This window comes from Labeo rohita, chromosome 8 (assembly GCF_022985175.1).
Source record: "Labeo rohita strain BAU-BD-2019 chromosome 8, IGBB_LRoh.1.0, whole genome shotgun sequence".
NCBI classification, from domain to species: Eukaryota; Metazoa; Chordata; class Actinopteri; order Cypriniformes; family Cyprinidae; genus Labeo; species Labeo rohita.
In genome coordinates, this window is record NC_066876.1 from 4,826,475 (window position 1) to 4,842,642 (window position 16,168).

Sequence of the window (16,168 nt, forward strand, 5' to 3'; positions counted from 1 at the left end):
ACAACCTTTCGGTTACAAGCCTGACTCCCTAACCATTAGGCCACAGCTGCCCCAGCTGTGCTGGACAGGGCCACTGTCTGACAGGTCAACTTTTTCAGAGCTTTTTTTCCCCTCTGATTATCTTTAAGTTCTTATACTCAAACTTTCTTTGTGTAAAAGAAGGTTCCACATCTGCACTTCTTCTGGAAAAGCAATGAGAAAACTTGCTTCTGACTTTTGACCTTGAGAGTTCAAAGGTGTCATCAGATCTAAGAGCTGTGGAACCAATTTGTCCACAAATCCCAGGTGGCCTTAACTCTGTGTGAGTCTAATATACTCAGTCAGGGCTTAACAAGTCATTACAGGACAAATAAGGCATGAAAGCTAACCCAACACAACCTGCACAGACTGACTGGGCATCACTGGAATTCAGGTTAGCAACAGAAAGGCTCATTACATGGTCAAAACAAACAAACCTGGAAGAAAGATCATGGTAACAACCAAAGGTCACCCAGAATAAAGGTGCAAAGGTACAGCTTCCCTTTAAAAGAAACATCTTCTTTGCCCCGTGCCCCTAAGTGTAGGATGTCATATCTAAAATGTTTCTTTAGGTAATGGCGTTTGGCTCAAGTCGTTGTTGTGTATTTTTATAATTATTGGAAAAATAGAACAGGAATCCGACAGATTTGTCAGACATGAATCCCAATTGAACACATCGATCTTATACACTAGGTTTCACAGAAGTGCCGTTTTAACCCAGTGTAAGCAAAACAACAGCCAACTGTAATTCTCACATATAGTGGTTAGATGTTCCAGGCATTGAGTGGTTTGTATAGTTGGAAAACTTTATGTGTAATGCATCTTCCTAAAATATATTCATTTAGAAATACACTTCAAGAGACAGGCAATAAGATATTAATATTTTATATTGGCAAAAACTTCAAATGTGCTCATGTTACTGAAAGAGGAGTAGTCCTCCCCACATATAATGAAATGACCAAATCTTCAGTTAAATTCTTTTAATTTATTATTGGTCCATTCTTAGTTACTGATACCCCATGACATAAGAATCATGGCTACAGGCCATTCTTTGTACTTATGTAAAATAATGCATTTTAAATCTGTTGTACTGTTATCTAACCATTAAATAAGACCACACAGAATCTGCACATTTTTCCATACTGATTGTCTGACAGAATCTAGGAAATAGTTACAATCATGGTAAAATGTGCCACTGAGAAGGGGCGTTTGCACAAAATACATTTTTGCATTCTACTGCACTGCTTTCCCATTTGTTTTTCTATTTTAACACACACTGTGAGGACGTGTTTGACCATTGAGCTCATGTATCACATCTTTTATAGATACTAGCACATTTTAAAAAGTGAGTTAAAACTACTTCAGTTTTTAAGAAAACATCTAGACCAGGGGTCTCCAAACTCGGTCCTGAAGGGCCGGTGTCCTGCAGCGTTTAGCTCCAACCCCAATTAAACACACCTCAACCATGATAGGCATGATAGAAAATTTTAAAAAGGTGTGTTGAGGCAAGTTGTAAATAAACTCTGCGGGACACCAACCCTCCAGGACTGAGTTTGGAGACAGATTATATCTGCCGGTGTGCTGTGGCAAGCTTCTTTTTTCTTTTTTTTTGCATGCCCTTGAGCACTTATTAGGCTATGTAGGCAATTAAAGGCTCACTATTATGATTTACATTGTTTATTAATAAACGTGTGACTAATAGTTGACTAATGCTTAAAATCACAGATTAGTTGACCAGAAAAATCTTTAGTCAAGGGCAGTACTACTGCTAACACTTTATTTTGATGGGCCCACAACATACACTACAGACTATAAGTAACCTTGCAACTACAGTACATGGCAACTTATTTGGCAACACTTTAGGGAACAATTCTCACTATTAACTAGTTACTTATTAGTATGCCTATTATTAACATATTGGCTGTTTATTAGTATAAAGAACTATTCTGCATGACCATATATGACATCCCTAATCCTACCGATACCTGAATTTAACAACTATCTTACTAACTATTAATAAGCAGAGAATTAAGAGATTATTGAGGCAAAAGCAGTAATTTGTTAACAGCGACAATTGGACCTTATAATAAAGTGTGACCACTTATTCTACTATCCCTAACTGTCTACTAATATAGTAATACTCTAATGAGAGTTAGATGAAATACTGTGAAGTGTAACCCTCAGCTATAGCAGAAATGTGTATTCACACCACATCCCAAGAGACTGGGGGTGCATTTATTATTTATCGACATAACACTCTGAATAACTACCATGGTATGAGTCATAATTGAAAAAATAAACTATCTAGTAAAAATTGTTTCTGAAATCTTAGCAAATTTGGTGCAAACCAAACTAGTTAAACTATATACAACTGTCATTACTGACATCATGCAGGTGGTGAAGTAATAATAATTTTGATTGTTCCTGTAAATAATTAACATGGCATCTATTTCGACATTTGGTTTCTCTATTGTTTTACTTTATTTCCAGATGTTTGATTCCATCGTGGATTCTCTCTTACGTCATACTCCTTCATGGTTCCCCTGCAGACTTGAGCAAATGTGTACAAGCTCAAGTCCAAATGTCATACTAACAAAAAAAAAAACAATGAGAGCTGTAGTTCCAACCACACAAGTTTGCAATGTGCTTCATGAATGTTTGTTGAAACTATGGTTTGAGGAAACACAGAATCGCTGAACCGTAATGATGGAACTTGGAATCATAGTTGGTACTTTTTAGAAACGCACCCCACGTTAGGAAATCCACTGAGTTTACTGTCTAATTCTGCAGATGCAGATTTTGTTCAGGTCTACATGAAAGTCCTAATATGTCACAGGACTTCTGTTTGAATAAACGCAAGTTTTTCCATGCAAGGACTCACCACAGTGCAGCAGAGAGGCCAAAACCACCAGAGGAGAGCCAGAATCAGCAGCAGCATCACTATCAGTAGTGCTATGGCCAGGATCGTACCATCAGACTGCAGGGAGGAACAAATATGAACACTTCTCTGAGTGGGACTCTTTTTTGATATGACATGACATACAGAACAAACACTTGGAAAATGCAATGGAATAATAAGATGATGTAATTCGTTCAATCTCTGGTTTAAACAATGCTTCCATCAAAGGGGGCTAGCTATGAAAATAACAGATGATGCATGCTGAAAGGGATGGTTATTAAATCAGGGAATGAACTACGCTACAAGTGATCTCACTGGGAGATCTCATAACCCATTGGCTTGTGGGAAGCTTTTGGATTTGTCTGGTGGGAAATGTATTGTGCTCTTCTAAAGAGCTTTGACTGGCACCGCTTTATAGGCATCAGACAAGTCAGCAATCCTTTTAATACATTTTTTACCCTAATTTTGTTTTCCTTTGTTTGCACAAAAGTTCCCAGCCTGTAGAATCTTTTGTTTACGTCCCATTAACACATCTGTCACAGTAATTTGGCTACATTTTCGAAGGCTAAAACACTACAGCAATGACTGTTAGCTAGAGAATCATTTTGAGTAATATTGCTGCTTTAAGCCTTGTGATTACCAATGTTGGGAAGTAACTTAATTACACTCCCTGACAAAAGTCTTGTCGCCTATCCAAGTTGTAGCAACAACAAATAATAACTTGACTTCTAGTTGATCATTTGGAATCAGAAGTGGCTTATATGAAAGGCAAAGGCCTCTAGATTATGCTTATTTTACCAAAATAAAATCTTATCATGCCGTGATTTTTAATTATTTAATTAGGACAGAAAGGTCAGACCTTGCTTAGACAAAAGTCTTGTCACATCTTTAAAGGATTCAATCAATCACAGATTAGACAAATACTGTAATTAACACATTCCCAGGTGTGTAGAAGAAGAACCCCAGCACACCCAACCTTGATTTGAAATGCATCCTGACCTGACAGAATGCCAAAGATTCAACCACAGACCAAAGTGCTGATCATCAAGAGCCTGAAGACCAAGTCTCCTGCTGAGGTGGCAGACATCTTTAATGTATCTAAACGTCAAGTGGAGAGGATAAGAAAAAGATTTGAAGAAACTGGTGAAGTTCATGACAGGCCCAGGTCAGGCAGACCCCATAAAACAACTGTTCGAGAGGACCGTTTGTTGGTTCGACAGTCCAGGGCCAGCCCTTTTTCAACTGTAGCAGAGCAACATAACAGCTGGTCACCAGAATCCCCTGTATCTACAAGAACAGTCTGTCGAATTCTCTCACGCAGTGGTCTCAATGGCCGAATTAGTGCTCAGAAACCAGCATTAAACAGAAGACAAGGATGGACTGTGGAAAAGTGGCAGAAGGTTGATTTTTCAGATGAATCATCTATTGAACTGCATCCCAATCAGTGCAAATACTGCAGAAGACCTATTGGAACCCGCACGGACCCCAAGATTCACACAGAAAACAGTCAAGTTCGGTGGAGGAAAAATAATGGTTTGGGGTTACATTCAGTATGGGGGCGTGCGAGAGATCTGCAGAGTGGATGGCAACATAAACAGCCTGAGGTATCAAGACATTCTTGCTGCCCATTACATTGCAAACCACAGGAGAGGGCAAATTCTTCAGCAGGATGGCACTCCTTCGCACACTTCAGCCTCCACATCAAAGTTCCTGAAAGCAAAGAAGGTTAAGGTGCTCCAGGATTGGCCAGTCCAGTCACCAGACATGAACATTATTGAGCATGTCTGGGGTAAGATGAAGGAGGAGGCACAGAAGATGAAACCAAAGAATCTTGATGAACTCTGAGAGTCCTGCAAGAATGCTTTCTTTGCCATTCCAGATGACTTAATAAGTTATTTGAGTCATTGCCGAGACGTATGGATGCAGTCCTCCAAGCTCATGGGAGTCATACACAATATTAATTCTCTTTCCACTGCACCATGACTTTGTGTTCTGTACTGTACACTATTTCTGTTAAGTGACAAGACTTTTGTCTAAGCAAAGTCTGACCTTTTTGTCCTAATTAAGTAATTAAAAATCAACGGATGATAAGATTTTATTTTAGTAAAATAAGCGTAATCTAGAGGCCTTTGCCTTTCATATAAGCCACTTCTGATTCCAAATGATCAACTAGAAGTCAAGTTATTATTGTTGTTCCTACAACTTGGATAGGCAACAAGACTTTTGTCAGGGAGTGTATATTGATACTTTTATTCAGAAAGAGTGCATTAAAAAAAATGAAAAGTGGCACAGATGATTTTTCGAATACTACATAAAATTTCTATTTCAAATAAATGCTGTTCTTCAAACTTTCCTTTATCCAATTATTCCCTTCGTCAAACAACTTTAGGCTGGTCTGACTCGGGTTGCTATATGTTTCTTTCCATTCTTTGAGTGGGTCAAAACTTTTGCACAACAAGACTTATAAAGTGTTTAAGCTGTGTATCACTAGCAAAGCCTAATGACTATCCTAGGACAACAAGCTAAAGCATGCTAGCAATGTGCTAATCCTGTTAGCAACATGTTAAAACATAATATCAATGTGCAATATCATGATAGCAGCATGTAGCAATCATGCTAGAACACTTTAGCAACATGCTAACAATGCACTAATCATGCTAGAAACATGTTAGCAACACGGTAATTATGCTAGAAACATGTTAGCAACATGCTAGCAACACATAATCATGCTATAAACATGATAGCAACATGTTAACAGCATGCATATCATGTTAACATGCTAATCATGACAAAAACATGGTAATCATGCTAATATCATGCTAGTGATGTGTAATACTTGAAACATGCCACCAAAATGTTAACACCATGATAATCATGTTCTATTCATGTGCTATTGGCATGCTAATCATGGTAATAACATGGTAATCATGCAAAAAGCATGATAACAACATGATAACAACATGCTAATCATGTTAACAACATGACAATCATGATAAAACATGCTAACAACATGCAAACCATGCAAACATCATGCTAGTAACGTGTAACCATGCTAGAAAGATGGTAGCAACATGTTACCACCATGCTAATCATGTAAGCAACATGTTAGTCATGCTAATGACATGCTTATCATGGTAACAACATACTTGCAACATGGTAATTATGCTAGAAACATGCTAGCAACATGCTAAAAAATGGATAATTGTGTTAACAACTTTCTAATCATGAAATAATATGCTAACAACATGCTAATCATGTAACATGCAAGCAACACATACCTGATTATACTAGAACATACTAGCAATATGCAAACAACATGCTATTCATGCTAGTATCATGCTAGCAACATGATGATTAGCATGATAATCACCCTGGTGAAAAAAACACAAACCAGCATAAACCAGCAAAGGACCAGCTTAAACCAGCATCAAAACATACCTACCAGCATATGCTGTTTTTTTTTTCTTTTTCGTTTTTTTTTTTTACCAGGGCATACTAGAAACATGTTGGCAACATACTAACAACATGCTAATCATGTTAGCAACATATTAATCATGATAAAAAAAACAAAACAAAACAAAAAAAAACGTTAACAAAATGTTAACCATGCTAGCAACATTGCAATCATTCTAGAAACATGGTAGCAATATGATAGAAACATGTTAGCAACATGCTAACAACACAGTAATCATTCTAGGAACATACTAACAACATGTAAATCATGATAAAAATATGTTAACAACATTCTAATATGCTAAATCATGCTAGCTGTCATGCTATACAAACTTTCAAACTTAGAGCTTTTACAACTGCTTCCAACTTTCAGGTCAGGATTTCTCAAGCCAATGTCATAGTTCACAAACTTTACTCATCTATATTTAATTTGTAATAATATTTCACAATATTACCGGTTTTGGCCAAATGAATGCAGCCTTGGTTCAAAGACTCTTCTTTCAAAATCATAAACAAATCCTGCTATCTCACGATCAATTTATATGTATTTTATGAGGTGGCTAAGTCGTCCAAATCTGTATGACCTCACTCGTTCAAGTTTGTATGATCTGTCTAGACCCCAGTGACGGGTAGCTTTAGGGCCATGGCTAGGGGTAAGTAATTTGTACAAATTCATGCGAATTGGGGAACTCGTAAAAGACATACGATTTAGCAAAAAAACTTACGAATTGTGTCATGAGATCGGTTTGACTAATCTTACTGACACCAAACTGTTAAACAGTAATGTTCTTTCCCCTACACTAGTTGTCAAACACAAAAACACAAGTAATAAAGCAGAAAATATGATTTAGAATAATACTTACACAGCTTACAGTGGTGATAGTAACAGAACTAGAGATAAAACTCAAGCCTTCGTTCATACTAACGTAAAGGGAGGCTGCCCTGCAATACACATAATGGAAAAAAAATCCTTAAAATCTTTGAAAACACTACAATGCATTCCTTAATGATTAACATCCACAGTTAACATTTCTGCCACTAGACAAATAAAAATATTTATCTCGGACACTTACGTTCCCTCCTCTCGAAGAACAGGAGCTGGACAGAGCAGATATGTGTCCTCCACCACCAATGGCTTCACCACTAATAAAAAAAGACAAATGCAGAATCACATTTTTAAAAAGCAAATCTGGAAAAGCTGCATGAAATATATGTATATTCTTATCTGATTCCTTGTTGCATATAAGGGAAAGCTGCAACTGTTGAGAAAAGACTGCATCTAATTTTTAATTGTTGCAAAACATATCAACCACATTTTATCACATTGGATTCAAAAGTTCAAGACTAGAAACTAGAATCAACTCTTATGCAAAGATCTTAACCCCTGGTGGCCCAAAAATATCCGAAAGGAAAGAGAAGTGGGTCATGGATTACAGAACAGGGGTAATGGGGCCACTGCTTTGAAAACTCTGACTGTCAGGAGTCTCCAACTGAGAACCCAGTGGAGGCCTAAAACCAGCCAAATACAACAAACTACAGATGTAAAGGTTTGCTTTTCTAATCGAATATTTATTTTATATCTCTAAGTTGCAACTCAGAATTACTACACTCCAAAATATCCAATGGACCGGAGGTCGACTGGTGCTTTAGCACTTGACACAGCTAAAGCAAAAACGCAGAGGGCAATTTACAAATATAACACTTCTGAGTTTTTCTTTTATTTGTAGAAAGCTGTTTGTTGGTGCAGGCGTTCGGCTCGAATCCCAAAGAATCCGAATTCTGGCAGAGGGTCATGTTGTCGTCGTGCTTTATTGGGCTGTTTACCCATAGCACATTCAGGCAAGGTCATGTTTTACTACTAAGTAAAGACATGTGCACATGGTTTCGTCTTGCGTGATAAATCAATAAGAGTTACTGCTGATACCGAATTGCATCCGAGCCTTTCAGCAGGGAAATGGCCTCTACTTGGGAAAGAATTCAACAGCCCTTGTGTTTGTTATGCAATCATCTGACTGCATGAGGATTTTTTTTCTTTTTGAGGTTAAAGAAAGGAAATGCAAGTCAAAGACAGCTAGTCTAGACACCCTTCAAACTGCCTCCATTCACTGACTGAACAAACCTGCAGATAATTGTGAGGTGATTTGTCTGGCCAGGGCAGATGTTGAAGTTCATTCTGATGCTCCAAATGTCAAGTTTTTATGATCAATACACCATCTTTTTTACATTTTATCATTGGTGTCATTGGGTTTGTAAAGTTCTTTGCAGTCAGTTTTTGAGGAAAACAAGTCTTAAAGGTCAATTTTGAGGTTTGGTGTCACTTCGCTTCAGTAATTCTGTGTTGTTTGGACACAGTACTTCTTAGTGTTTAACAGTCCCTATCATTTACTTTCAAATTTCGCCTACCATTCATCTGAAGTCTTGCCATGCTTGGTGTACCCAGTCATGATCATAAAGACAGTAGTTTTTAAAACACCAAACAGTTGGGCTGTTAGTTACAGAACGGGTTCCCATGAGTCTGACAGCCAGTCATTTCACCCACGACTTGTACTAAGCACCGCTAAACACACTAAACTGATATACAAGCTAGAGAATACAGTCAAAGAAAAGATAAATAAGGCATAATTACAACATTTGCTTTTTTAATGTAGCCTACACAAATTATATTAACCCCTATAATAAAGGGTGTTCACATTATACTCCTGTATGTCATAATATTTAGACAAAATAATACTCACCCTCTGTTCTAATTAGGACAAATAGTGTGCAAATTTCAGCAGCTATATCTACAGAGTAGCCAGAAGGGAGTCTGTAATCAGCCTTGGGTTCAAAGTAAAGAGAGCAGTTTTGTACGATGGACATTATTATTCATTTACAGGATATCCTCTCTAGTGCTTAAAGTGGTCAAGAGCAAATAAACAGCAGGCCTCCTCAAAGTCGGAGAAAATTTGGTGTAGGTCTGGAAACATGCCATTAGGATGGAAAAGTGGGATCGGTGTGCTGAGGGGTGGACAGAAAAAGGTTTTTCCCTTTCTTTTTTTTTTTCAAATTGCTTCCATGACACAGTTACACTCATCAACCGGATGTTCTGGTGTTTATCGGACACAAACAATTAACATGGTGCCACATTTGAAATGTCCGGCTTTAATCAGAGCAAAGACAGGCAAGGAAATGCGAAGCATCAAACCTGGTACCCATTTACTGATACTGTAAAGTACGATTAAAGTCAGATGACTGGGCTTTGATCTTACAACCCGTGCCAATTTTAATGAAATTAGGATTGTTTGGAGAGGATGAGACCCTCCCTGAAGCTTTAATACCATTACAGTACCGCTGCATATGAAATGTCAACATAGAATCGCTTGCACTTTAATAGCTTTAGTTAAAAAAAGAGAGTCGGCAGACAATTAACAGCAGATTTTGTTAAATATACAATGTTTAACATCTTTTCCTTAACTGCCATAGTAATTAATTTGAGGCATCATGGGGCATATGTGAGCTATGACTCTGTTTTGCTAGTCGCTGAAGCAGAAAACAGCTTTGTTTTTGTAAAGACTAAAGGTCCTTACAGGTGTCTGAAATTTTTATATGCGTTTTTTCGTATTTGTCAAAATCTGTCATGCACAGAATATCATGGTGGCTCTGAACTGCCAAGACACCTCTCAAGATGCTTGCTACGGATGCAAGATACACAGATAATTTAATTTTTTATGACGGAACTTCAACGTGATTGACACAACGTGAGGTTGTATTTATTATTTAACGTGCAGAAATTTCTGATGAGAATTTTAGACTCAGTGTGCAAGAACCTTAAGTTTATGTAAAATTCTTAAGTGGTGACAACAAACTCACCAACACAATCTCATTGCAATTTTTTAAACTATTTCACATTTTGTTAATGAAGTGGCTAAAGGCCCGTTCACAACAAGAATGGTTCTTTTTATTATAAACACACAATGTTATTATGTTGCTTTAAATGCTCAAGATATTCAAAGCAGGATGGATTCCGATTGTCAGTGTTATTATCGTTCATCAGCTGGAAATTGTAAAAGTCAAAACAATATTGTTCATCTGTGCCGTTATCGTTAATGTTATGGAACTCATTAAAACCTTATCATTATAGTTATCATCCTTAGTGTGAACGTTTTTTAATTCATATCAATTTGTACGATTGCATTTGTCCATCTTCATATGATCTTATAATGCCCCAGTTAAAGGGATAGTTCATCCAAAAAATAAAATCTATTATATACACACATATATGTTTCATCATTCTGTGATTACATAAATAAACTAGTGAACTGAACTATTTTATAAAAATAAACTGTACAAAAGAACCCGTTCATAAAGAATAATTAGATTTAACTGGATTACAGTAATATTGTTGTAAGTAGTGTTCAGTTTCTTGCACAGACCGATAGTTTCATTTCATAAGACCTCAGTATATCATCAGGAGCCACGGGTATTAATTTTGTGTTACCTGATATGCTTTTTTGATTATCATAAACAGGCAGCCACTGACTTGCATTTTATGAAGTGCCAAGGACCATTGTTTCAGCTAAAAATCTTGGCCTGAGGGTGAGTAAATTAACAGGCAATTTTCATTTTAGGGAGAACTATCCCTTTCAAATCATATGTTTTTGCACAATTCAAATCGTACACAATTCTTTAAAAATGCCACCTTGTAATATAATTACATTTTCCATTGAAATCGAGTTGGTTGATGCTTGATGTCCAATATAAAATCTGCACCCTTCAGCAAAAATCAGTTATGATTCACTGTACTTCTGATAGTATACTAGTTTAATTTCATCATGCTTGTGACTCATCTGCCAGGTTCTGTAACACTATAGTGTGCAAAAAAGGACCCAGATCCTGTTTAAACATGAGAGTTACAGTAAAAACTGCAAGGGGTAGAGCTGACATTTGCCTGGCGGGCTTTGGGAACGCTCTTAGCCTTTTGTGTGGCAGTGTTTCTTTCTTATATCTCCTTCGCTTGGCAAGAATCCATCCTGTAAAACTCCTAATGTAGCCTTTTAAAACTACTATTAGCCAAAAAAACAAATGAGACTGGTATGGCATGGTCGGCCATTCCAAAGTTTCAATGAAAACGAGTCTTCTGGGACACTTCGTGGAAAAATGATAGCTAATCAGAAGGGTTTATAGATTCTGACTTAAACCATTCCAACCATATGGCAATTACGCAATAAAGTCACGGAAATGTCTTATGTAAGACTGCTGTCATCCCACATAACATTTAACCCTGTTTAATACTCTTCACTGAGCCAGTGATGTGTTCAGCATACATGTTTTTGGTAAAGCAGTGTAATGTAATGGTCAGCTTAAAATGAAAACTCTTCTGTCATTCCATACCACCATGACTTTCTTTTTTTCAATGAAACACAAAACATATTTTCCATAAACATAAGTTCAGATTCACCAGATGTCTCCAAAAAGGACAAAATTACAAATAAACACCATAAATGTATCATAAAAGTAATCCAAATCACTTAAGCGCAATATTTGATACCTTCAGTAGCCAGCTTTGAGTGAGGAACAGACTGTTAAAGGTGACATATCATGAAAATCGGACTTTGTTCGTGTTTAAGTGCTGTGAAAGGGTCCCCAGTGCATCTACCAACATAGAAAACATGAAAAAGGACAACCCAGTAACTTTTTTGATAAGCCTTTTTCTGCAAGCATGTAAAAAAGCCGCTCAGATTTCGCTCCCCCCATGAAGTAGAAGAGGACCTTATTGTAATATTACCGCCCCTTAATCTGCACCTTTCCATTCACGGCACTGTCATTTTGTTTTTGCAAGTGACAACAGTGTACAAGTTCTAACGCCATGGCAAAAGATTGAGCAAAGCATTCTAACTGCACAGACGAACACAGAACATTATTTTAGAGTCCCAGTCTTAGAGGAGACAAAAGATAAGTGGATTTATTGATTTATTTGCATACATTTATTTATTGATTTACTGTATATTACACTGCTGCCACACAGATCTAATATAAACACGCAACTTCTTTCCCAGCTGATTACCCTCACAGACATAACTGACTGTTTTTGTAACTTGCGTGTATTTTTAAATAAATCTTGTGTGTGCTTGACAGTTGAAGTGCAATAAGACATGAAAGAGAACATAGTTTAGTACTTACATGCTGTGTGACAGCCGCTTTCTGTGTGCATGCTTCAGATGTGTTTGATCAGAAAACCGTATATCAGAAGTTTAAGCTGATATGGCTTTGAAATAAATAGGCATTTTCTAAATGATCTGTGGGGTATTTTGAGCCGAAACGTCACTCTGGGGACACTGGAGACTTATATTACATCTAGTAAAAAGAGGTATAATAGGTCACCTTTAAATCATTTTTCACTATTATTCTAATCAAATATGGAGTTTATAGCACACTTAATTTTAAGAGTCTCAAAAGGTTGCTTTCAGGTCTTTTCACTACACAAAGCAATCACTTGACTGCAGATGACTTAGAATTAAGCGCATGAATCACATACTATGTTTATGGTGCTTCTTTTGTGCCTTTTTCTAGCTTGACAGTTCATGGTCCATAATATTAACACAAAAGTTAATACTTTTTGTGTTCCATGGAAAAAATAACAACATACAGGCTTGCAATTATATGAGGGTGAGTAAATAATGTCACAATTGTCATTTTTGGGTAAACAATTCTTTAAAAGAAAATAAAAGCACGAAGGTGGCAGAATTTCATTACTTACTTCTGGTTAGGGTGTCATTTATTCTGAAGCTGCAAAGAACCTTGTCCACATTTCTAGCATGAAGGAATCCATTTCCTCTCACAACGACTTGGAACGCCTCTATAAAACAAGACGTTCACACATAACAATGTTACAAGTCTTGTAGCAAATTTTGAAAGACAGTAAAACAAAGTCATCAAAGAGAAGATTTATTTTCTAAAGAAATATCATGGTTTAAAACATTTTTTTTTCATAATAGTGACATTTTGGCCAAAATTTGTGGGCGAAAAGGGTCATTTTCTATTGTCAATAGTGTGGTGACTGTATGAATCATAGCTCATACCAAAGTCACTTTCAAACCAAGCAGCTTTCTGCTGGTCAACAGCAAATTCATCCAGCGAGACGTTTCAATTTGCAGCCGGTTTCTACGTAGATAGCTAGCTATTTGAATACACGCGACTTCCCTGCGGAAGAGAGGGGGTGGGGTGAGCAGGAGCTCATCAGCATTTAAAGAGACATACACAGAAACGGGTGAACAGAGCCGTTTTTGACAAGGTAAAAAGGGTGTTGTTTTGCACAACCACTGAGAAATAGTAAAGGAGAAGTCCACTTCCAAAACAAAGATTCACATATAATGTACTCACCCCCTTGTCATCCAAGATGTTCATGTCTTTCTTTCTTCAGTCGTAAAGAAATTAGGTTTTTTGAGGAAAACATTTCTGCATTTTTCTCCATATAATGGACTGATATGGTGCCCCGATTTTGAACTTCCAAAAAGCAGTTTAAATGAGTCTTCAAACGATCCCAAATGCGGTTGTAAACGATCCCAGCCAAGGAAGAAGGGTCTTATCTAGCAAAACGATCGGTTATTTTCGTTAAAAAAAAAAATACAATTTAAATACTTTTTAATCTCAAACACTCATCTTGCCTTTCTCTCCATGAACTCTATGTATTCTGACTCAAGACAGTTTAGGGTATGTCGAAAAACTCCAATCGTATTTTCCAAAATCATTTCAAAATCATCCTACATCACTGCAGAAGTACTGACCCAGTCTTTGCAAAGTGAACATGCAAAGAGAATCAAACACCCTTAACAAAAAAGGTAAAACAGTGATATAGGATAATTTTGAAGTTGAGAGAGAACATGAGATGGGAGTTTTCGACATACACTAACTGTCATGAGCCAGAAACAAACAAACAAACAAACAAAAAAAAAACAGTCCAAGCAGAGTAAGACAAGACGAGCGTTTGGCATTAAAAAGTATATAAATTGTATTTTTTTTTTTTTTACAACCGCATTTGGGATTGTTCGAAGATGCATTTAAACTGCATTTTGGAAGTTCAAAATCGGGGCACCATATCAGTCCATTATATGGAGGAAAATGCTCAAATGTTTTCCTCCTGAAATGCTGAAATGTTTGTTTCTTTATGACTGAAGAATGAAAGACATGAACATCTTGGATGACAAGGGGGTGAGTAAATTATTTGTAAACTGTTGTTCTGGAAGTGGACTTCTCCTTTAATCACAGTATGTTACAGACATTTCACGAAAGTCATTGTGGAAAACTGGCATCCGATGTCTCCTTTAAACATAATCAAAACTCACGTCTAGACTGTTGATGAAATTATGACTTTTTGTATTCCATTTCCACCAGAATTATTATTCTGGAGGACTATTTGCTACTTCTGAAATGATTGATCTAGTGATGATTGTACTTACCTCCAGCACAGATACTGGAAGGTTCAGCAGCAAGGATCTCTATGCATGACTTCTTCAAGATCTGATGGGTAAAAAAGCCAAATTCACCAAGTGAACATGTAGTTCAGCTGTCCTAGTTAAACTAATTGACCACTAAGTTCAATGTCCTTAAAAGTTAGTTCATGCAAAAATTACAATTCTGTCTTCATTTTCTTACCCTCATTTCATTCCTAATCTGAAGAATCCAAACAGTTGCTGGTAGTCACTGATATCCATAGTATGGAACCAGAAACTGAACCAGAATCTGTTTGCTTACCAACATTCTTTAAAATACACTTCTTTATGTTCCCCATGTTAACATACAGCTTTGGAACAACTTGAAGCAAGTAAATCGTAGCAGAATTGTCATTTTGGGGCAAACGACCCTTTCATCAAACAAATCGTTAATAGAAATAACAAATGGAGAAGAGTTTCCGTTGACTTTTTTTTTTTTTTGCAGAACCTGTTTATTTTATCTTAAAGAATCCACCAATCATAGCAACACCTCTCCTGCAAGAGCCTCAGCAGAACAATCCTCATGTGGTGTTTTTGTTTTGAACACCACATCTGCTTTATCCGTCTCTTTCCTCTCGTCCTGCAAACAGTCATCATCGGCCATACCAGCACCTATGTGTGGCGAGCTTGTTTTGATCTACATGTCTACGGCCTTCGTTTGTCATCTATGGAAGTACGCTTTCAGATCCCGAGGTCCCTGCTGATTTACGACACTTTTCTCCTGAGCCTTGGCCAAGAGCTTTCAGCATGCAGCTAATTGACAGCAGATGGAGGCCAGCTGGACTGACCCCAGTCTCAGCTCATGAAACAGTCAACCTCTGCATGGGTGAGACACGTCTTTACCCAAATATCTCCTCGTTTCTTCCACCTTGGCTTTGGAGCTTAAAAAAAATATAAATCATTAGCTTTCATCGCACAAAGGAAAGGACACGGTGAACAGGCTTTGATGGTGTTTGGACAGACTTCAGCGGACCGTGGGATCAAAGGGGTCCAGGCAGGGCATGGCAGGTCTCTGTGATACTGGAGACATTTCAACATCCTCAGACGGGACTGAATGAATATTCTTGTTTGTTGTTCTGCACTTTTGTGTTTTTCTTTAATTCTTCTGTTGGTTTTTCATTAAGAGGCTGTTTCTTATGGTGATTTTTACCCAGGAGGTCAAGCTTTGTCTGGTTGGCATGGTTCTGTTTGCCCCTGCTGGTAGACGCTGTAACTTAAGTGTCTGAAAAGGATCTTTCTCCACTGATGTACATTCAAAATAGTGGTCGACATGATACTGATTTTGTGATGGTTGCTATCTTAGATTACAGGATGGTTTGATGGCAAAATA

General features: G+C 37.3%; 1 protein-coding gene across 1 annotated transcript in view; it reads right to left on the reverse strand.

Annotated features, from left to right (window-relative positions):
- antxr1a (ANTXR cell adhesion molecule 1a) overlaps positions 1 to 16,168 on the reverse strand; it is a 70,745-nt gene that overhangs the window by 34,003 nt on the left and 20,574 nt on the right. The window contains exons 9-13 of the mRNA XM_051118108.1: positions 14,806 to 14,866; positions 13,107 to 13,205; positions 7,444 to 7,513; positions 7,234 to 7,312; positions 2,900 to 2,995 (exon numbers count right to left, since the gene is read on the reverse strand). Of these exons, the coding sequence (XP_050974065.1) occupies positions 2,900 to 2,995; positions 7,234 to 7,312; positions 7,444 to 7,513; positions 13,107 to 13,205; positions 14,806 to 14,866 (405 nt within the window). The remainder of the gene's footprint in view (positions 1 to 2,899; positions 2,996 to 7,233; positions 7,313 to 7,443; positions 7,514 to 13,106; positions 13,206 to 14,805; positions 14,867 to 16,168) is intronic.